Source organism: Amblyomma maculatum, chromosome 4 (assembly GCF_055883805.1).
Source record: "Amblyomma maculatum isolate TAMU_Amacu chromosome 4, ASM5588380v1, whole genome shotgun sequence".
Classification (NCBI taxonomy): domain Eukaryota; kingdom Metazoa; phylum Arthropoda; class Arachnida; order Ixodida; family Ixodidae; genus Amblyomma; species Amblyomma maculatum.
In genome coordinates this window covers 88,276,573-88,301,127 of record NC_139347.1, presented here as the reverse complement: position 1 = coordinate 88,301,127, position 24,555 = coordinate 88,276,573, and the positions used below count along the sequence as shown (strand labels likewise).

The following is a 24,555-nucleotide window of genomic DNA, read 5'->3' as shown; positions in this document are numbered from 1 at the left end:
AACGCAGATCTGTTTTGTAGATAATTAATTAAAGGATGTAGGCAGAAATAAAAGAATTCAAGAAGACAGTCAAGCAAACAGGCATGAATAGCCGCAGAAAGAAACGTGTTCCTTCCCAAAATTCTTTTTTTTTTTTTTTTCTGTAGTGTGTGCTGTCATATCCTACCGGCTGGAACAACTTTCCGGCTGAGCAAGTTCGCTGAGAACATTAACGAAGATGGTATTAAGGCCAGTGTGGTAGTTCGAAATCAAGCTTACAGATTGCATTGGAACACACCGTACAACCCAACGTTTGGTACACCCCCATCCCATGGCTAGGTTAGGCTAACCACAGCTGCTATGGCAACCAGCGAAGCAAAAGCAATTTATTGCTCACGCGACTATGATAATGCAGAAGTGCTTCAGTACTGAAAGGGCGTCTCGGAAACCTGCGTACAAGCCCAAGAGTGGACAGAAATACAAGGTTCCGAAGCTAGCTATGCATCTGCGCTATTATAGTTGCAGATCAACTGACACTGATGGAGTGATCGAATGTGTGTAGCTTTTCTAGCGAAAGCAACGTTACGACCGGTTTCAGCTCGTCGCGTATGCCGTGGCCGCGGCCACGAATGACCTTGAACAGCCGTGAAGAAGACGAAAATACGAAGGAAGACGAAGAAGAAGAAGAAGAAGAAGAAGAAGAAGAAGACGACGAAGAAGAAAAATAACAAGAAAATGAAGAGGAAGAAAAACGCTCGGTCACCCGCAGCTAATGCTTTCGCTCCACATTCGGTTCAGCAGCGTTGAACCCTCCTCATGTTTTTTTTTTTTTTTTTATTTTTTACACGCGAAAGATCGCGGACACAACGGGCATCTAATTTCGCCATTTATAATTACACATCGTACAGTACACAGACACCTGAGAGGAATGCCATTATCCTTCACAGCGCAGGCATCTGCTTGGCTTTTTCACAACCACTACACGCGGAACGTACAGAACGCTTGCAAGAGCCAACTGAGTGCACCACATTAGGTTGCGGGTTGCAAGCGCTTCTGTGCGCTGCGCGGAACTAAAAAAAGCCGAATGGGAGGCTGCATATCATGAACCTGACCTAAACCGTGGAACCAGAGCTCTAACCGTGAATAATGCATGCGCGCTTCGTGCAAATAACTTTGCCGCGTAGACATACGGCCACCGAAAGAATAACGCTACGGGATGGAAACTACACCTCGCCCCTAGACACACGGAAAAGCCTGGAGAAAACACGAGACTAGGTGGAGAGAATAATAGATGCAGCTGGAGCTGTGGGAAGAGAAGCGAATGGTCCACTAAAAGCTGATGGATCACCAGGGGGTGCTGTCAGTTTTCAACATAGCCACATTGCGATGGGATAGGCATAGTCTATACATATAGCCTGTTTCAGTAAATGGCCAATAACAGATTTTCTATATGGGGAAATTTTCTTGAAGTATCTAATTTCACACATTTTTTAGCAGGGATTACATACATACATACATACATACATACATACATACATACATACATACATACATACATACATACATACATACATACATACATACATACATACATACATACATACATACATACATACATACATACATACATACATACATACATACATACATACATACATACATACATACATACATACATACATACATACATACATACATACATACATACATACATACATACATACATACATACATACATACATACATACATACATACATACATACATACATTAGTGCGTGTGTGAGAGAGAATGGGAGAGAGAGAGAGAGAGAGAGAGAGAGAGAGAGAGAGAGAGAGAGAGAGAGAGAGAGAGAGAGAGAGAGAGAGATCCTAAAAACCTAAAACCTAAACTCCAGCCCAACCCTTGTGTGTAAGACCGGCAATTGCAGGTGCATATGTAGTCACTTTAATATCCTATCACGAACTGATTCTTACTTGAGTAGTAGATATATGCGAAACTGGAAGCGAAATAGTATGGCACTCACGAAAGCGCTCTCCGAAGAATGGTTGCGTAATAATTTCAAAGGTCCGTTAGTGGTGCATACGAACACATAGTGGGCCAAAAGAAAAATGAGGAATGGCTCCCTGCAACAATGGTGTATCTGTTATGCATTCCACTCGCCGTTTCGGAGGTCAGTCAACGGCTGTTGCAAAGCGAACTTCATGCGTAACATCGAGTGTTACCAACGCTTACATACAGACATTCGCGTAATGGGGCTAATACCGCCTTCGCCATTAAAAAAAAAAAAAAGATCTTTAATGAGAGAAAGTGGAGCTTTACATTATTTCTACTTTTTTTCACGGGCAGAAAAACATGCGAAATAAAAAGGGGCAAACCTACATCGCATACACTGACACGTGAAAAAAAAAAAGAAAAAAAACTGAAAACGTAGTATAACAGACAGTTTTTGTCAGTTTACAGAAATTTTTTGTTAGCTGCAAAAAGAATGTTTGAAATCACAGAAAAATCAAAAACACGAACCACTGCACAACAGAAAATTTCTGGCGCGGGACGGGACTACTGCCAGAACATTTGACTTTTTCACCAAAACGTTCTTACAACATACATATGCGATTAACAATGGTAATTATAGCTTCTCGAGAAATGAAAGAAGCATAAATAAGCAGTCTAGCTAATGGTCACAGACCGAAATCCGTGAGCACTGCTCTCACAAGTCATCCCCTGCATATGTGTGCAGATTTATGCGATTTAAATTATTACTTCGCGCCAACATCCACCATCCCATTTTTTTTTTTCGAGTGCAATGATCACCGCGACACCAGCTGACGAAACAGCGAAAAAAAAAAGATAAAAAAAATAGGAATTTTCGCTGTAGCTTCTTTACTGCCATAGAAGAGATTTGTGACTTCCTACGAAGTCGAGCCTTGACCGCCTAGTAAAGAGCAGAGACATTAGTCTACCAACCAAGATCCGTATAACCCGTGCTATGGTCTTTCCAGTTGTGATGTATGGATGCGAGAGTTGGACTGTGAAAAAGGCTGACCGCCGAAGAATTGACGCGTTTGAATTGTGGTGCTGGCGAAGACTCTTAAGAGTTCCATGGACTGCCAGAAGATCAAATCAGTCGATATTGTCGACCATAAACCCTGACTGCTCATTGGAGGGTCAAATTCTAAAGTTAAAGCTCAGCTACTTTGGTCATCTGATGAGAAGAGAGGAGTCGCTGGAGAAAGATTTGATGTTGGGAAAGGTTGAGGGTCGCCGGAGAAGGGGTAGGCAGCGAACGCGATGGTTAGATGGCATTCTCGGGGCATTGCAGATGAAGCTATGTGATGTTAAGAAGATAGTGAGAGACCGGAATGCGTGGCGTGACATGGTCCATAGGGTCACGAAGAGTCGGACACGACTGAACGCCTGAACTGAACTGAACTGACGAAGTCGAGCAGCAAATAAGGCGGCGTGGATACGATTCGTCCGGTATGTACCCATGCCTCTCCATGTTCCATATTCAAAAGGCAAATTACCAGAGTCGTGAAATACTCTCTAATCTCTCTCGCGCGTTCTTCTCCTGTTATTTTATCCCCTTTCAGGGAGGAGAAGGCGTCGCAACGGCAACAGGCTCCGTCACGCGCGAGCGTTCTAATTCGCACCAGCAACGCTCTCTGAACCGCAACGAGGGCCCCCCTGGGGAACCTACAGCAGTGCGCGCGCTGCCTCACGACCCATAACGGCGCCACTCCAGTCACGAGGTGCTCGCTCTGGTCGAGGCGGCCTCGTCGGCCGGCCATAAAGAGCTGCGTCCACAGCGACCGCTTGACAGCAAACTGACCGCCCAGACGCCGCACGGAAAATATGCCCCGCACGATACGGCTGACAACACTGACTCTGGAAAAAGCTCGCGCTGCTGCTCTCTCCACAGTTACGCGCTCCCTCAAGAACTGCGCGTTAGGCACTGAGGATGTTTACGGAAATTTTCTGCACGCTGCTGGAATTTAGTGCCGTTTGCTACGCAGCAAAGAAAAACTCTGTCACAACTGAGGCACGGGCAAACAACCCGGATGCATTGGAACGCCGCATAGCTCGCAAGGAAGCTCGCCCCGCCTCTGGGAGTAACAAGTGTCACCCAGTAAGGTACATACGCATTCAGGAAAAAAAAAAAAAAAAAAAAAAACAGATCGCGAATGCACTGCGAGGCACACCCCTGGACTGTGTTCAACCTGAACCTTTCTAACGCAAGGCCCTATTCTCTCGAGACTCGAATTTCGCGTCCGCCAGCGCCGCACCGGACCGTCGAACCACCGCTGCGGGGGAACCTGACGCTCGCCCCGCAATTTCTGTCCCAATTGCCCACAACATCGGAGTGGGAAAACGACCCAAGATTCCTTCGAAACGCGGCTCTCCCCTCCGCGGCAGCAACGGCTCGCGCCACGAGTTAGGCCCGCCGGGCAAGCGAGTCCCGCAGGAATAAGCTCGGGCTATGCGATATAGACAGAGGCAGAAAAAGAAAAAGAAAAAAAAAAACGCTTCGCCAGGGAAAAGGCATCTCACACAACATGCCACGCACAAACGCACGTTCAGAGGCACACACACGCACAGGGCGTGAGCCTAACGAGAGGACGCCGTACGCGGTTCCCCACCACAGCAGAAGTGCCGGTGCCCTGCTGCATGCGGCCCGCGAGCCCGTGGCGTTTGCTCTCTCTCTCTCTCTCTCTCTCGATCCTCGGAGCAGCCGGGATGAAAGGGGAGCAGGTCTCCTTGGGATTCCCCTGGAGAGCCAACTTCGATTCGCTCGTCGCTTTCCCCTTCGACCCCGCAAAGCGGATGCCGCAGATGGAGGCGGTGAGGCGCCGAGCTGCTGTGCCGAGCACGCCGCTTGGCTACAGCCGGCTACTCAGAACTAGCGAGGCCGGAGCGCGTGCAGCGAGGAACGGCAGTGCAGTCATCTCTCGTTGACGCTACTAGCTGAAAAGAGGGTATTCGTTACCTCGGCCGGCAAAATGCAGGAAGAAAATACATTTCACGGGGCATGACATTGTGCAGGAAAGGAAAGCACATGAACTATTACAGACGTCGTAGTGGGCGGCTCCGCATTTTTTTGTTTTGTTTTACGTATCACCTGAAATTCTTTAACGTGCACTAGCTGACACAGCACAGCTCACTGATGTCTACTGAATTACGTATCTGCCTCCGAACAATGAGGACATCTGCATTAGGGAATGTAAGGGCCGTATAAGAGCAAAATCTCCAGGAATCGAGGTGAAATGAAAGCTTCACTGTAAAACTTGCGTAAATTGAGCGTCCTCTAATTGTGCATTGCGGGAGCAGTCGACTCGGAAAGCAGGTCACCAAATAAATCTGACAACGCTCAGCCAGCAACTTGTATCCCGGCAATGCGAGGTCATATGAAACGACGCCCGATGTGTCCGAGCGAAATTTATCAAAACTGCCTAATCGATGGTGCCATCAACGATTGGCGGACGCTAATCGGGGGCGAGCTGGCCTCTTACAACTCGATAGCATATACGACGCTTACGACACTTGTAACACCTTTGTAAACGCTTCTGCATATCTTGTCGCTTCCAGAGCTCAAGTTACCTCGGCTCATCCCCTACGTTCACGCGGGGAACGCGGCAAAGGATCGCTTGCCTCACGGAGAGAGAGAGAGAGCCATCCCCCCATCAGCTGGTCCCGGTGAGGGCGCATGCGAAAGAGAGGGAATAACGGAGCAGCGCGGACCCCGCATAATCCGTGGTACAAAGAAAAGCACATATGAAGAAATTAAAAAATATGTATCAAATGTGGGGGAAGGAATAGACATTCAAATGGAGACATTTTCATGGAGAAACACGCAACGAGAAAGGTCAAATAGGTTGCCTAAAAATGGCGATACGAAGAAATGAAATGCGTGTTCCAATATATAAAGACACGAATAGAAAGAACGAGATAAAATTCCTCAGGTTGCGGAATAGGGGGCGATAAATGGGGAAGGAGAGGAGGGGCGGCGTAGTATAACACATCCGTTCTCAAAAGCATCATTATCTACGACGTCACGAAGGACTCGAACACTATCAGGAAACTACGTACAGTTCCTTCACTCGGTATCGAAGCACGGCCACGAGTCCGCGCTCAGCTTTCACCTCCCGCGGCTGAAAAAGCTCTTCCCCGGACTGCCACGCGCGAGATGAAAGAGGCCTTCCCCGCAAACCTTCGACAGGGAGAGCCGGCGGGAGGCGAACGCAACCGATGCGCACGGAGGAGGCCTCTGCGGCGAGCATCGCTCAATCTCGCCTACGCCGCCGCTGCCCCAGCTGCGCAAGGCGCAACCTCCGCCCCGAGTTCGCGAGCCTCGCCGTCAAAGGAGCCATCGGAGCACTCGCGCTTCAACAAACGAGCTACGTTCAACTCGTTGCCTCGAACGGCGTCCTCTGCAGCGGCGAATGATTTATTCGGAGGGATGCAACGTGGACCACGCTGCGAGCCACGCGTTCCTTTCCCCTCGACTCGGGCACGAAGGATAAGGAGGAGGATGCAGACGCTTGCCCGGAGGGAAAGATGGACCGCTCCTCGTTCGCGGTTAAACGATCAAAGGCCGCATTCACGACGGCACAGAGGTGCAGCAACAGGCAAACGGCATCGGCACGCCTCGCAAGCAGTCGTCGAAAGGGCGCGATGTGGGCTGCTTGGCAACGACAACTGCTCCCCTTCCTCCCTAGATTTTTTTTTTTCGAAACCAGTGATAACTTAAAAGCGCCCATCAGCTAAAGTAAGCTTCCTAGCAAACGATTTCTCTATAGAAATGCCCACAGTGAAAACCGATTCGCTTTCTTCAGTAGTTGGGCTATTCAACGTTCATAATGACAGCCTCTTAACAATGCGCCGAGTTATCAACTCGCCAACTGCAGGGGTATAAGCGGATATCTATAGGATCAAATGGAAGGCGTCCTCGAAATTTCGTGCCTACAATCAAATTATGGCGCCAAAATCTAAAGCGCTCTTGAAGCCGCATAGCAGTAGTTTTTAAGCCAGAGAAATCGGGGCACTCGATAAAAACTTTTTTTTTTTCTCTCTTCACGTACAAAGAAGGCCGAGCGCGCATACTCTCTCGTTGCGCGGCAACTTTTATCCTCGTTTCCACAGAAGAGATTAAAAGGATTCCTGACGCGGCTCTAGCACAAGGCGCGCACGTCCTCGCGAGTGTAATGCACACGCCGGACCTAAGCACCCTTTCGAGGGTGCACGGACGGCTGCTTCTACCGCACAGCCGTGGAAGGCACAGGCCCGCGGGCCGGCCTCGCCACCACCCTCGTGAACCTGCAACACCGACTACAACTATGCGAGAGGCATTTTCACCTGAATTCATTCGCCTAAAACAGCGCACCGAGGCTAAGCCCGCAAACGGGGGAGCGCGGAAAAAAGAAACCACCGCGAGCCCGCACATTCCACTGACCAGAACCAGCGGCCCTCGTATAAGCTTGCGGGGAAAGCACCCCCGCTAAGCACGCATACAACGCACGCGTGCACAAGCTACAGCACCGGCAATTCCAGCCTGCTGCATGGGAAACGCTCTTATTTGCGTGGAGATGGTGGGAGGGGAGTTCCGCAAAGTTGCGACGAGAGATCGCAGCTAAGCACCGTCCGGAGGCAAGCGGGCTCAGCTGCGGTGGGAAGGCTCGGACTCTGCGGGCTCATTTGGCCGACTCTTCCGAATACCTAATTAGAGGCCCATTAGGGCGGAACCGGGATGCTCCCCAGATTGTCCTCCTCATTCCCCGGACTCTTCTCCAGGTTGGCGCTAGAATGCCAACGGAAGGCGTGCGACGTGTCATCCCCTCCTCTCATATATACTCGCTGATCTCCCTGCTTAATGCCCCTCCTCCGCCGCCACGCGCGCACACAGCTTTCTCGACAGACAGCCGATTTCGAATCCGTTCCGGATCAGTCAGTATGCCCGTGTGCGCGTTCATACGAAGACTCGCGGCTGCCTGCGCTGAAGTCGAGACCCGGAGGAAAAAACTGCTCCCTTTCGTATAAACGAAGGGGCTGTTTCCACGTGACGCCTGATGACAGCATTAGGCCAGTCATCAAAGCCGGCTGCCGTTTACGACCACCAGCAGTGACGACGAACGGTCACGTTCCGAACAGTTCCCAGCTGCCCCCGCCTGCCCCTTTTATGTCGCTGTAATCCGCCCTCCCTTGCTTCCCCGAAAGAGAGGCGACCCAGTGCTACGCGGAACCGCTTCTTCCGGTTCACGAAGCGGTGTAAAAGGCGATGGTCGGCGCGCAGACCGGGCGATGAGCTGTCCGCCTGTCAACAGCAGGCCACGGCGACTTCGAAAACGGACTAAAGCGCGTGCGTTACAAAACACGGGTTTCGGTCTCCGCACGCGCGTCCGCGCTCCTTCCAACGTAAGTGGGTCAGCTTCACAAGAACCCCCGCGGCGCTCGACGGAATGCGACCATTTCAGACTACCTGAAAGATGCCCCACACTTCGCCAGATCGGTTCTGAACGCTCATGATTTTAATTATTCCCCAAGAAATTACATTTACATCGGTTACCCACCAGGATCGTGCCGAAATGCTTGTAGAGATGGCTCCCGACCACTAAGGCATTCCCTCACCGCCACCTCTTTTTTTTTTATTTCTATCGAGAGTCAACCCGACACCTATACAGCGTAGTTCTTTTCACACGTACCAATTTCCGGTCTGGAAGCGTCCCAGCCTTCGCCTCCTTCCCACATTCAGAAATACCTGACTATATTTATATCAGAAAGAGCTCCCTGCAAAAACCCGTACAGCTATAACGCACACGTATTGAACTGGCCCAGCTACGAAAAGAGTAACGAACTTAGGCGTAGCTTCGTCGCAGTTTCCATACCGATATGTACCAGGTTCCTACCCTTAGGCTCGGCTTGTAAGTAATAAGCCATGCGCTCCGGTTATTTATGAGCTTGAAGCGCATTTCATTTGTCACTCATTCTAATTGTCACCGCAGCTCTAGCAGTAGTATATATAATACTCCTCCTGCAGATAATATATATATATATATATATATATATATATATATATATATATATATATATATATATATATATATATATATATATATATATATATAACTGATCACTTTCTTTGCATTCCAATTCGCTGCACTGTTCCTATCTCAACTGCACAGACTGAGTTTTCTTTTGCATAAGTCGAAAAGTGACCGCGAAATGCTGAAGTTAACAAATCCGACAGTCAAACAACGTAACATTTCCGAGGGATCAATATTTTCAGTCGCCGCTCGAAAAGCAACGTTTTAGTAATACACCTTCGCGCCCGGGACGGCGCTGCGGCGTTGCTTGAAAGGCGGAAACTAAGTCAAGGCAAACATTTCCTTTTTGACGCAGTCGGCGAAGGACGCCATCGGTCACAGCGCATCGCAGCGCTCTGCAGATTGGAGCCCGTATATACGTGTATCGGACATCTGCTTCATCGGCCGCACAAGAGCGGCCGGTCCGATAAGCGAACGCATTAGAGTTACACAGGCATCCCGCACGCCGCCGTCCACCAGCCGACCTTGCGCGCCGTTGGGGCCCCACGGAAGCCGAGAAACGCCCTTGACGTCGTCCACCCTATCGATTTCCCGTCGCCAAACAAAAACTGCCGCCTCGAGCGGCCACCGTTGAGCGCCGCCGAGGTTCACCAGGCGACCGCAAGGTGCAGACACGTACATCGCTCGCCGAGGCGCCTGCGTAAGAGAGTGTCCACCGCCACACCCGAGGCTGTCCTTGTTCTGCCACACACGAAAAAGAAAAAAAAAAAAGAAGAAAAAAAGAAAGAAATCTCTCAGGCTCTCCGTCTTCAGCGAGCGCCGGCGCGTCTTGGATCGCCCATCCCCGCAATCATATGAACGCCGGAGTCTGGTTATTACGTTGTACGAAGCGGTCGCCGATTTTCACAGAGGCCACTGCCTGTTAGACACTAAAAAGTATGTCGCCGTGCATGTTAACGAAAGAGACAGTTAAAAAAAAAAAAAAAAAGCTAGCAAGTACAGCCGAACCAGCCTACTTCGAACTCAAACGAGATCGTGAAAAAGTAGCATATAAGATAATCAGATATAGAGAAAATGGCAATAGATGAGCTTGCCCTATTCTACAAGCAAGAACCATCACGCCCGTGATAGTGACGGGTTTCTTGGAACGACGTGCGCCCGCCTGCGTCCTCGTGCAGAGCACCGCTTAAAAGGCGTTGCTAGGTCATATATCTGCTTGGCATCGAAGCTGCTGCTAACCACTGCTTTATAATTATCCACTTGCTATCATGGAATGTCCAATACTGTTATCAGTACACCACAAATGGAAAAAAAATTGGTTTACAGATTTCAAATATAGTCGTTTTTTTTTTGTTTTTTGTTTTTTCAATGCTTTGGCGGAGAGGGAAGCTGAGGGCCGCCGCTATGTGCTCTAGTTAGGTCGACCTCAAGTCACGAGAGCGTGGTGAGGTGGAAAATGAATTAAAAAAAAAAAAAAAGAAAAGACTGAGGGCCACCCTCAAGCAACACCTCACGTTCACTCATGATGCGGTTTCACAGCGTTGACAGAGCAGGTGGCCAAGGCCGCGCGTCCGATCCGTCTCTCAGCGCGCTGTGCGATTGACAACGCCGTTAGGAAAAGGTCCGCTCGCAGGAGCGCGCCACGCAGTTCGATATACTGAACGGCTGGCGAAATCGTAGTACAGCGCGAATTTCAACGTACCTTTCGAATGTAATCCATGCGTTCAATATAACGAACAATTCGAAATATCCGGGACCGGACCCGATTTATACAGCAGCGACTCGCGATTGGCTAACGCTACCCTGACTGATCCCTGCGCAAGAGGTCACGCGTTCAAGCTTACACAACACGTAGGCAGTGACCGAGCTAGGGATAACTGCATAACAATTCCATCTATAGCAACAGCTATCTGGGATCGAGACAACCGTGGCGGTTCCCCGATATGCATGTGTCGCTGTGGCTGGACGGCGCTTAGATGCAGTTTCCCGGCTACGTGTTGTATACCACTTTTGCTCACGACTGAATGCGAATATGTAAAAGCGTGAATTCGGCGCTCAATTAGCAGATGCAGCTCGTCTCTGACCTTTGCAACGCCGTACAACCGTGGTACAGAAGATTATAATAAACATGACATTCGCTCAGCATTAAGTAAAGCCGCGTCAGCATTCTCCGAATATGAAAACGCCGAATGGGCCAACGCTGAATAGATTGCGCAATGATAACTCCGCAGATAGTCGAAAACGAGAAAAGAGCGCTAAGGTGGCAGGGAGAAAACGAGTAAGCAGAGAAAGGCAGGAAGAGCGAGCGTGTGAGGCAGAAAAATGCCAGTCGGAAGCCGCGAGCACGCGAGGGAGGCGGGCGGCCGCGAAGAAGCGACCGGTCCAACCCGTCCTGACCGCAAACGCACGACCACGCGCGCAGCATTCGCGATTGTCCCACTTCGCGAGACAACGCAGGTAGAGGGAGGGCGATGTGCGGAGGTACCCGCCACAACGCCGGCGAACTCCGCTAACCTTTTCGTCCATTTTCGTCTTCTCGTTCCCATGCGAAACCGACTTCCGCAATTGCTGCGGTGGCGGCGACTGCCCACACAAGGCCCGCCGGTCCCGCAGGTCTAACGCAACGTGCACTGCACACATACGCACGCACGCACCTGCTGCCAAGGCCGGAGGCGGATTCTTTGTGGCTCTCAGCACAGACGCTGTGCGCGGTTGCGAGGAGGAGGCGGAAAGTGTGCGTTGCGCAAAGGATATGATGAGTGTGCCGTAATCGCACTGCTCAGAGCTGGGGGTAGGGGGCAAGAATGGCCGTTACATCACGAACCGCGTTTCTCAGACACTTCTGCCGTTCGAGTGCAACGTCCACTAGCAAAAATTGCGAGGAACTTTAGCGACTAAAGTAGTGAAAGGCGAAAGCCTGAGTGCCGCATTCTGCTACGCAACTGACAGTGATCAGTAATTAATTAATTAGTCAGCCATTAAGTATTTACTTAGTCAATAAGTTGGTAATTGGTTATTTACTGTATTAATCATAAATCAGTAATTAATCAATTGTTTCATTAATTATCCTTCTATTAGTGATTAATCATTGATTGACATATGGCCATATAAGGCAAGAATTCGCGCATACTGCGGTGGTGCTCTGTGATTGGTCGAAACCTCTATGACTGGACACGCTTTATACTGGGCGTCGGCACTTAACCGAAACAAGAGAGAAAAAGAAAAAAGGGAAGGGGGGGGGGGGGCACAGCAGTTATACATTCTTGTTGTCTTTTTGTTTTGAGCAATATGCTAAGGTTCTATCTGAAAACTAGTTTTGAAAGAAACGCGTTGCGAAATGTGATCCCACTCGTAATAAACACGTTCAAATGCATTGCATCCTAGACGACACAAAATTAGGCATTGCACTCGGACAGATATCCATCCGCACAGTTCACTTTCTCTTGATTCCCGAGATCTAAAGTAGCATGCCCGTCTACCCCCACCTTCCGATACAATCATGCCATGAGTGGCACGTGGTCCCCGATACGCCAGAAGCACCAACTATTCCAAAGACTAACACGTGAGTAATGACGACGGTCAAGAAAAACTACAACACGCCAACGTCGGGACACTACTGCGAAACTACAGTGCCCTGAATGAACAGATCCATTCGCATAGCGCTGCGGCCACAAGAAGCTACAGTAAACGAGCGGCAACGCACAAACACTGAAAGCCGGCCGGTCCGCGCGCGCACCAACTGCAGCTGCGTGTCGCCAAACACCAGCCTCGACACTTCCACAAACAAAACGCACCGGCCGCCGAACCTCAGTCTAGCAAGCACAAAAAAACAAACGGACAAAAGCTGCAAAAGGAGACGGGAATCGGGAACGTCAATGGCGCCATCCCTCGGAGCCAGCGGATGCATCGCCCTCGCACATCAGCTCTTGATGTCCCCATTAGGGAGAGCGCGCGCCCCTACAGTACGCCGTCCCAATCTGCACATCTGTCATCGCCCGGTACGAAAGGGGAGTGCAGGCGACGACGGGGCATCGACGGCAATGAGTGGACGCGGCGGCAGAGAAGTCGACGGCGGCGGACGTCGCCCACTCGCCGTAATGAGCGCACATGACTGGGAGCGCTGCTGCCGGTACAATGCAGTTTCTCGCCCTCTCTCCACCTTCCTCCCAGCCAACGGACGACCGGCTGTCGCGTTCGCTCACCCAACTCCTGTCATCACCGAGAGCTGTTGCGCCGAAAGCACTGCCGACTGACCTTTGGCGTGTTTGTCAGAAAGCAGCTGACCCTTTCTTTTTTTCTTTTCTTTTTTTTTTTTTGCGTGTGTGTGTGTGTGTTCAGGAACATACAGGGAAAAAAATAAGGCTGTAAGGCCAGCCGGTAACGTACTGAGTCCGCCAAATGCAAGCAGACGCGAAGAAAGTCGTGCGAACGGAGAGAAATGATCTTTCATCCCTGCAATAGCATTAATTCAATAGACTCCGGATCAATTTGGGGTTCTTTATAGTGCATTGAGCTCGGTATATGAACGTGAATGGTACTTCGCCCCTCGAAATATACAGTGCGCCGAAGTCGCGACATAAGCCAGACCTTCGCGTTCGGTACGCCAGCAGGCGGTCGCTTCCACTATGCCAGCCCCTATGAAAACTGCTAGGTGTCCAGCCATAAGCCGCCGAAGAGTCTGTAATTGAGTGACGAAATAAAGCTTCAACGTTGAATGACAGTTTGCTTTTCGTAGGAGCACTTTTAAAAGCATCGACGTACCACGGTCAATTCGATGAGAACTGTTGCGCACATGACACACATTTGGCCTGAAGACTGTAGCTTTTAAACGATTCGGAGGGCAAACAAAAGAGTGAGACATATATAGATAGAGATCATCATCATCATCATCATCAGCCTGACTACACCCACTGCAGGGCGAAGGCCTCTCCCATATTTCTCCACTTACAGCAGTTTACATTAGGTAGCGAAGTACTGGAAGTAGTAGGCGAATATGTCTACTTAGGACAGGTAGTAACCGCAGACCCGACCACGAAAAGGAAATAACAAGAAGAATACGATTGGGATGGAGCGCATTTGGCAAGCACTCGCAGATTATGACTAGCAGCTTACCGGTATCGCTCAAGAGGAAAGTATACGACAGTTGCATCTTACCGGTACTAACCTGAGGGGCTGAAACGTGGAGGCTAACCAAGAGAGTTCTACTTAAGTTGAGGACAACCCAGAGGGATATGGAACGAAAAATGGTAGGAGTAACATTAAGAGATAGGAAGCGTGCAGAATGGGTCAGAGAAATAACTCAAGTTACCGACATTCTGGTGGAAATTAAGAACAAGAAATGGACATGGGCAGGACATGTAGTGCGAAGAGAGGATAACCGATGGTCGCTTAGGGTAACAAACTGGATTCCAAGGGAAGGAAAGCGTAGCAGGGGGCGGCTGAAAGTTAGGAGAGCGGATGAGATTAAGAAGTTCGCAGGGGTCAAGTGGATGCAGTTAGCACAGATAGATAGAGATTTCGCGTTCCAACGGGCAAAAGAAAAAAAAAACAAAAAAAAAACCATAAGTCAAGCTGCCACGTTAAGCACGAATGGACAACAAAACCAGCATACACAGAAGAATGGGCCATGATCACGGCTGTTTCTCGTTTATTTACAGGTTAAGCTCCTCGTTCGTGCGTGCACAAGTGGACGCAGTTCTTATACAACCGCGTTTGCGGCCTGGATGTTTATCCAGCTCCTGACACCTCAATGCTCTGAACGAGTGAGGGGAAATTTCTCTTCGCTTTTCTTGCACCTATCCGGAGCTCTTCGGTCGCCATATGAGCCGCAGTGGCGTGGGAACATTGCAAAAAGGCCGCTGCGGCACGCACGCATATTCACGCACACCTGTCGGCAATAAGAGAGCAACGTCCAGTTGAAAACGTTTTGCGCCCCACACGACAATGGTGATGAATATTTTTTTGTCGTATTCTCTGCCGTTCGCATCTTTAAGAACATCAAGGGGGGGGGGGGGGGGGGGGGGGGGAACACGAAAACGCAATGATGCAAAGCCAGCACAACAGTACAATCCAATAACACATGTACGTCCTCCAGGCGCAAATAACGGTGCTTTCACGAGCAGCTTTCTCGTCGTTTGAGACCTTCCCTTCGTGCAATTTCTTTTTCTTCGCGTTGCGACCAAAACAAAAAAAAAAAAAGAAAAAAGAAATTCAAGGAGCATGCAGTTATTTTTTTTTTTTCACGTCGTGACAAAAGTAAAAAAAAAAAACAAAAAATGCAGGGAGCTTTGTGCAGCTTCGGCACCGTTTTGTGTGCCGATCGGCACTGCCAGCTGCTGCGCCTCTTCGGCTAGGCAGACGCAGCAGCGATCGGGAACTCAGGGCCTGCTGCCATAGAGGCGACAGCAGCGGTTCGCATGCGGCCAAACTCGGCGGTGGTTCCATAGCGCTAACGACTTGGACCACCGCCTCTCAGCTGGCCGCGGTAACAGATTGGCTGCCGCGAACTCCAAGGCACCACTCAAGTACACACTTTTTCCTTCTCTTTCTACTTTTCTCAGGAACGCAACAGAAAGTGGGAACAGTCCAAAGAAGTGAAACAAAAGGACTTCGCCGGGAGTATAATAATAATGCTCCTTTCGTACACATTTCCCAGGGCGTTCCCTCCACGGTACCGTGCGCACAGATTCCAGTGGTTTTGCGGTACCGTGCTACGCCGTACTTTATAACGCGTCTTTTCCTTTTTCTCCTTTTCATTTAGCGTCATAAATCTCCCCCATGCTTGCTTTGCAGTGTTCTTTTTCGTTGCGTTTCGGAAGGAAAGAGTAAAGAATGGATGCAAGCCACGCAACAGCTCCGACAATTAATCGCGGCCACGCCGGAGTACTCGCACGCGCGCAGTCATTTATTCCAAAGTTATTCACACAGAGCCAGTTTACTAAGAATGCGCGGCGTATGCACTGCCAACCACGCCGGTTAGGGGCTGTTCCACTCACAAAAGGAGCGCGAAAGGGCGACACTATGTGCAGCGCGATGCAATGCATACAGTTAAATCCTACGTGAAAAAGAACGAGTCGTGGGCATTCAACCATTGAGTATTCTACAGAAGTGAGTTACAAGCACGCTGTTTTTCACGTAGTTTCTCTATTGCTGCGTATGACTAGAACAAAGTACCAATAATGCAAGTCACGAGGAGGGAAGCTTTTAACTGACCCGACGTCGATAAGGACGTGAGAAATGCGCCGAAGAGGTTGGGTGAACGAGAAAGGCCAACTCGAATTTGCTCGGTTTGCGTATCTGCCCCACTTACGTCGCCGCTTTCGCGCATGTATCCGGGAGCTATAGTACGCGCACACACCGATTCAAGAAAGAAAGGCCCCTGTCGAACGAGCCAACGTACACAAGCGTATATACAAAGCGTCGTGCGAACAAAAATCCACCGGGAATGGGCGTCGCCATGTTTTCAAAAGCGCCATTCAAAATGCCGTTAAAGATTCAAACACGCAGGCAGCCTGTCAACACGCAAAATGCGTGTATCGGCGGCGCGGCCCGCCGTATAGCTTACTTCAATCACGAGACAAGTTTCTAATGCGGCTGAATGTGGTATAACGGGCCCTCGATAGGTTACGGTGTGTACTGCAGACACCAGGCATGACGAGGGGCAAAAAGAACAGTCTCCGTTCCTGACAGGTCTAGGGCAAAATAGACCCCCCTCCCCCCTCCCCCTAAACTAAAAAGAAAACAATATAATAGAAGTTAGTATTGCTTTCCTTAATTCTTTCTCTTTTTACACGTGGTGCGCAAAAGATAAGGTATATATAGAAGTGTATACCGACAAAGAAAAGCTGCAGAGACGACAGCGTAACACACAAGGGAATGAAGAAAGGCTCAAATGTGCCCCCAGCAACATGAACATGGGACACGAGGCCGCCCTACCGAAGCATTTTGCTGACAACTTCTCGACAGCATCCCTCACAGTTAAATTATTATATATTCGGGATGAACCACGCAAATCGATAAGCGAAGGGATGAAGCAGCGTGTTTAAGGCAACAGCGCCCGCTTTGCGCCGTGCAGGTACGTTTTCAAACCGAGTCGAATACAAATTGGCCAGCTGTACAGCCGAATCAAATAATAATAATAATAATAATAATAATAATAATAATAATAATAATAATAATAATAATAATAATAATAATAATAATAATAATAATAATAATAATAATAATAATGATGATAATAATAATAATAATAATAATAATAATAATAATAATAATAATAATAATAATAATAAAACAATATATTCGAAAACCGAAGCGAAGAGTGAAAGAACCGAAGCGAATTTAAATCAAACATTCTGTGATTATTGGTTGCTTTAGCGAACATGCGCCACGCAACCCAGAGCTGCGATGACAGATGGCCCAAGGTTGTGATAAAAGAAGCGTCGGCTACGTCCACGCCACGGGCGGCAACGACTCGCGGGCTCCGTTCGGAGCGACATAGGGTGAACTCGCCGTGGACGAACAACCTCCCTTCGTCATATAGCTTCCCAGGGTGTTCGTGGGCCACTGCAGGGCCAATTCTCTTGAGCCAGGCTCCCCAAATAGACCGCATTAGGAAGCCTCACAACAAAAAGCAACGCGAGTAAAGAGACAACGAACGGGAGATATGCGCTCTTTCCTTATCGCGCGCTGCTTTCCATCATCAACAGCAACAGACTTTAATCGTCCCTTTGCCGTCAGAGAGTAGCAACTAAGCGTGCACTGACCTCCGGGTCGCTGTGTTCCCGGGGCGCCCTGGGCAGGAAGGACCCGCCTCCGGGTACGTAGTCCAGCACCTGGTTGCCCACGAGGCTTCGGAAGAGCAGCGAGGTGCACAGCACCAGCGCCAGCGCAGTCAGCGCCAGCTTGAGCAGGCGCCGGGTGTTGCGACGCATGGCTGCGGCGGGGGGCCGTCAGGAGGAGAGACCACGCATAATGGACCACGGTCACGCCGTCCGCCGACCTAAGCAGAGGGAGAGAGAGACGAAACAGTGTGGAGCGCTGCATATAAAACACTCGTTTCATGGGAAAGATTGGGACCACGATTCTGCTCTGCACATTTTATCCTCCGAAAGAATATATTATTTCTTATAGAATGTTTACGCATCAAAGCCATCTCGGCGGACTACGAGGACCATCGCAGTGAAGGTCTGCGGGTTATGTTAGACGCGATGATATTCTCTATAACGAGTACAGAAATCTCATTCTAGACAGCGTTCGGGCCACCCAAAAATTGGGCAAAAAAAGCAGCGTTCAGATAATAGCGATACTGCGTGCAAATAGATTAAGCCCACGCCCGCACATAGACACTGACATATGAGCGCAAACACAAGGCGTCCCAGCTGAATGCAACATGCAAATGAATAAACATGCAACTAAGTGTGAATTGAAGGTTTTTGTGCCGGTAATTAAATATGAAGTACCTCGCCTATTTTTTTGAGTTAATAAGTGGTGAATTAAAACATGGTGGCCAATTTTAAATTTAAACTCAACACACGAAATATATAAGCTCTCAATTTGATCTCAACATATTATATATTGCCAGGAGTGAATAAGCATTCAATTAAAACTTGATAGAAATTTTTGTAAGGGCTAGCCGTGTGGGTCGTTGAAAGCAGCGTGGCCTATGACTGTGGCACCTCGTTTTTGTTTTCAAAGATTTTAATTAGTAAAAAATTACTTAGCAAGTTCTTTTAAATTATCCGCTCGAGAACAAAGTGTATGATTCAGAAGTTGCAGGTCGTACTGAAAAATGGCTGGCTGCGACGCTTGCCCCAAAGTATATACCATTCACACTCGTTCATGCCACTGGAACATCTCTCGTCCAGAGTGCGCCCGCAAAGCACCATCGGAGAGTGGCCCATAGAAAAGCGGATTCCGTTCTCTGAGGCGAGTATTGAGATGCTTTTGTAGCACCGCTTTCATGCGATCTTTTTCTTCTTCAAGGCAGGAAAACAAGACTGCTTTGAGTAAACGGTATAGCTTGGTGCGAACATTTAACACAGCTGTTTTGAAGACTTATCAGCAATCTGAATTAGCATTTTCTTACCGAAACCACATTACCTAAAAATTACCTAACTTGTCTTTATACTGTTGAATAAACTTTAGAAAAGAAAAAAAGTTCTCCAGACTATATAGGTCACGCGACTGTTCACACTCCTCAGTGGATTTCATTGGGACTGGGACCTTTTAGACGATTGCATACATCTAGCTGGGGTGAGTCCAGTTGTCTCCTTGAGTTTCCTTGCGCTTTCATGGCATCTCACAGGGAACTGATTGCACACAATTTGTTTCTGCATTTCTATGTCATATTGCCGCTGCACCATACAAAGTTGCAGTCAATAAATAAACAAAAATTGGTGTATACATTTAAGCTCACGCGACAGCGCTAGTGGCTCCTATCAGTGGCATATAGTAATGCCCAACCATGTAATGTGCAAGACCAACCGACACAGTTATAAACCATGTTTTAACCAAGTCGCAACAGCGTGTCTGTAGCGTGTCTGACTTGGGATATACAAGGGTCCCGTAGGGTTGGATCCCCGACTCATCCTCTTATCCCAAAGGAGCTACCCGGGTTAGCTGGAACAAACTCGATGTCACGTGGTCTCGTGACGCCACGTAACCCGCCGGCCAATCAGAGAATGGTCATATACTACCTGCCAGCTGCCAGCTGCCAGAGGCACGCTTGTGATTTTTAATTCACAACGCCAACAACAATGCCGACGACGGACTTTCTACGACTTGGGACCCTTAACGCGTGTTAAAACGCATCCAAAGAATTAGAGACACCTTTTTTTTTTTTTTTTTTTGACAACGTTGTTTAGTTGTTATAAAAACAGCTGCCAATACGTGGTGCCTGGTGCCTGCGTCGAGGTTAGTAATTCGGCTTTATCTTCAGTTTATGTCGTGAAAAATTAGGGCCCAAAAATCTTCGAAGAGTGATCCCGAAGAGGGCGGTAAATAACGGAATAACGCCTCATAAGCGCGCGAACAAAAATAACGAAGGCATGCATGAGGACCTTTTTGAAGCCGAGCAGTTCGGGTGATATATAGACAGATCCGGCGACGCGAACTTCGCAGGACCGCAGGGACACTACACAAAACTGACATCACCGCACTAAATAAATCTAACAATACATGGTAAAAGGCGGCGTTATATTTAAATGACGAACAAGAGAGAAGGGCCGCTTCGCGTCAACTTTGCGCAAACTAACGTGAAGCGCGTTTTTAACAACACGGACCGTGTAACAAATGCCAAAATGAAGCCTCATACTCGACAGCTTTTTGCAGGAGAGGAGTTACCTTAACGACAAGTAAGCGCTATAAATTAAACCCGCAAAAGAAAAACACGCAGAACAAAAGTTCAAAAGAGCACTCGCTGATGTCTTCGCGTCCTTATGCACGTCGACGAAGATATTAAGGCGTCGTCCTAGCAGCTAGGTTTTTGTTACGTCCAAGAAAAACGGCAGCAGCGAGCCTGAAGCTTCCACGAGGAAACAAATTTGCTCTGGGTTAGTATAGTTCATCATAGTTCGCCGTATATGAGGCGCCACTGTCAGCGGACGAGCGGTGTGGTGCTTTAGACCCCTGTGTTTGTCTTCGGGCGTGGCTTTCAACCATAACGATGTCCGGAATAAGGAAGAAAACGGCATATGGAGACAAATGCTAAGCTCTGACATGGTTGGTTGGTTGGTTGGTTGGTTGGTTGGTTGGTTGGTTGGTTGGTTGGTTGGTTCATAGGAAAGGAAAGCCGCAGTATCTGTCACACTTGCTCTGTGGACACCTGAACCGCGCCGTAAGGGAAGGGATGAAGGTGGGAGTGAAAGTGGATAGAGAGAAAGGGGGGCCGTAGTGGAGGGCTACGGAGTAATTTCGACCACCTGGGGATCTTTAACGTGCGCTGACATCGCACAGCACACGGACGCCACTTCGTTTCGCCTCCATCGAAACGCAGCCGCCGAGGCCGGGATTCGATCCCGGGAACTCCGGCACAGTAGTCGGGCGTCTTACCACTGCACCACCCCGGCGGGGCCTCTGACATCCACAAAAAGAGGGAAGAGGACGTGATTACTAATGAGTAATTACTTCCTTATCGCTAACCTCGTTCTGTGATAAGGAAGTAATTACTCATTAGTAATCACGTCCTCCAGTATTAGTTAGCAGCCAGTGGTTCGACTTGACACATGAATCGGCGTGACGTGGTTATATACAGCCGCTGAATCGTCACTGTATATTTCCTACTTCATAAACCGAAACTGCGGCGTCAAGAACTGGGAAACTTACTGGCAACCTAATCTTCGGGACGTGTGAAAATAAAAGGTTCGCCTAGATATCGCTTCACACGATTATTTATGCATATCCATCGTGCAAAATGATCACTTACATTCGCTTTACCTCGGAATATGGTCCATTAATCAAATTTGCGATTATTAATAAGGAAGTATTTCATTAACTACTGCGCACTGCTACTCACCTTCCGAAACATATAAACCTCTCTAACGGGCCCCAATGGCGTTTGATTTATTTTTATATAGTGCTCGCACATTACGGAGTCGAAAATAGAATACCGCCTAGCTGCACGCAACCGACGCACAAGTCGCATGCAACATGTACAATGCTACCGCAGGGGGGTACATATCGCGTCAATAATTATGCACCGCGCTCTGTATGGTGCGCATTCGCTGAAAGGTTTATGGCTAATAAGGTTTACGTCCCAAACCAATTCAGGCTATGAGAGAGGCCGTAGTGGAGGGCTCCGGAAATGACAGCACACGGGCGCCTTGCTTTTGGCCTCCATCGAAAAGCGGCCGCCATGGCCGGGATACGATCCCGCATTCCTGGGCACAGCAGTCGAGCGACTTAACCACTGTACCAGTATTCCCCGAAAGGGGAGGCAGTACAGAAGCCTCCAGCATCAGACGTGACGTGTGCATGAACAACGAGGACGCGTGATTATGATATACTGTCCCTGCCCTCCCCCTCGTCTCCCCCCTTCCAGAAAGAAAGAAAAGGCTCATGTGAACTACAAACATTTGATGATCGCAAAGTTCACCTGTTAACTTATGCCATGTACACTCGCGATGGAATTCTCTAACACTTCAGCTGAGCAGAATAACGGTTATAAGCGCGGCACCACATTGCAATGGTCGTTGACTTAATTTGCACCCTGAGATGTACAAACGAAGGACGCGATCGGAAGGCCTTCAGATACAGCAAGCGCCGCACACTTAACTGTAACACGAACAAGCAAAATACACACCACGAGGTGTCAGCTATATGGCTCTCCTTGACTCTGCACAGACTCCATTGGCGAAACAGAAAAGAACCAGGGCCCAGAATGCATACGCCGGAAGGTGCAAACAGCCGAATGAGTGTGTGCGTGTTCTGAGACGTGTACGCATGCACTGAGCTTGAACCTGTGGGCGACGATTGAGAGATTTGAGCTAACAGTCCAGAGGGGGTGAACAGCACAATAGGAGCCCGTGCCACTGCGTTGCGCGACAGCTGGCTGAGCTACTAATTTCATCCGTCCATACGTCGCTCAAGCGGAATGAAAAACCATAGGGTGCCCCAGTCGTGCATGCGTCTATATGGTGCAAGGAAAGTTTACGGCTCGCCTACCTGTTAGGTATATATATAGTATACGACGCTATATTTCACCCTTTATGGGCACCACTGTGACATAAAGTGACAAGACGAAGGCCTGCTGAAGGCTTGTCTTCTAATCGCACCCACGGCTTTGTCTTTGCACATACATATGCCTCTCCATCTGTTTCGCCCCTGCCAATTGTACTGGTGTCTAGAGAAAGACTTTTATTTGTTTGTAGATACTATATTTCTTCTGATTATTTAGAGCTTTTCTATTTCCTATGTACGTAGTTTTTTTTTTTTTTTTTTCGGACCCTTGTCGATTGTCAAGCCCAATTAAGCAGGCACCGTGTACGCACACGTGCCTACGAGTGAATGATGGCGTTGCAACAAAGTCTTTGTCGTATGTTAGCGCCTGCTTACAATTTTAAGGTTTATTACGCGTGGATGGAGACAATTGCAATTAAGCAAAGCAGTTTCAGACGCTTGTTATAATCAATCAAGGTATAGCACTCCGTGTCGTGGGCGTACGCCTTTATACAGGCCCCCGACAATCCATCAAAGCGGGAAGAAGCCATTCCGCGGTGTCGCCCTAAACGCATTATGGGGGAGCACCGCACAATCATCCCTTTAGAAAAAGATGAAAGCACACGTGCAGTAGCAAAACCCACACCGCGCTCCCATGCATGGCAGACTATGAAGATAGCAGATCAGGCGGGAAAATCGTGGTAGATCACAAGCTCGCAAATATCAGGGAACAGCTTTACGCGAACGGCAAGGAGAAACAATTAACGCACTTTGGTAATGAAATACAACGCAAAATGACGGCTGGCGATCGCAAATATAGGTACGTGGTGGAAGAAACTTCGCCGTTCGGGTGAGAAATACAGTCAGAAAGTGAATATGAACGCAAAAGGCCCGCGGATATTAGCGCGAGTTCTTGAGACGGCAACCGCGAAGAAGCAAGCAACTATATTCTACTGCGCGTGTCTTGATCAGAAAGCTCACGAACGACTTCTAATGAGATTGCCGCGAAACAACCCGAATGAGCCACTAATGCCGTCGAACACGGAAGGTGCTTTCCCCTGACGATGTTCTCGCATTACGCGGTTCGCTTCAAGTGATTAGGAAAAGCTCGTGCAGGCAATTTCCGAAATATTTCGCTATACCTCGGTGCAGTGCACTGCGAAAAGGTGCGCAGCGCATTGCTCGCTATTAAATTGTGCACAAAGGTAAGATAAAATGGCATTTAGTACAAGACGGAGTCAGATAAAACCCTTTCATTGCAAGCCGCTTATGAGTGAAGTTGACTAATCTAACTAGTACAGCTCCGCCGCGGTGACTCAGTGGTTAGGGGCTCGGTCCCGGCCGCAGCGGCCATGGTTCTATGGAGGCCACACGCAAAAGCGCCCGTGTGTACTGTGCGACGTCAGCGCATGGTACAGAACAGCGGGAGGCCGAAATTATCCGCAGTCCTCCGCTATAACGTCCCTCTCATCCCGAGTTGCGTTAAGGCTTTAAACCCATAAACCATCGACCCCAATTTCTCAACTATATACACTTATATATACTACACTAAAGCAGACGTACCGTCAACAGAAACAATCATGCAAACAGACAAAAACAGTCGCATGGGCAGCGTCCGCACCGGTACATATCCTTGCTTCCTCTACACACGCGCACGAGGATATAGTAGAGAAGCAAAAACAGCAAGCAAGCAGGCTGCAAGAAGCTTGGTTCGGAGCCTAAACTGAAAACTATTTTTTTTTTTCGCAAAAAGACAGCAAGGATCACTGGCGTCATTTGACTATACGTTCCCTAAAGCTCACAACAGAGCAGGACGCAGTTAAATCTCCTTGACTTTACAGGTTCCCGCTGACTAATTGATGGGTAGCATCCCTCTCCGGAGT

At 48.8% G+C, this 24,555-nt stretch overlaps 1 protein-coding gene across 1 annotated transcript in view; it reads right to left on the bottom strand.

Moving 5' to 3' along the window:
- Pgant6 (Polypeptide N-Acetylgalactosaminyltransferase 6) overlaps positions 1-24,555 on the bottom strand; it is a 255,036-nt gene that overhangs the window by 184,045 nt on the left and 46,436 nt on the right. The window contains exon 2 of the mRNA XM_084602132.1: positions 17,782-18,017. Within this exon, the coding sequence (XP_084458258.1) occupies positions 17,782-17,949 (168 nt within the window). The 5' untranslated portion in view covers positions 17,950-18,017. The remainder of the gene's footprint in view (positions 1-17,781; positions 18,018-24,555) is intronic.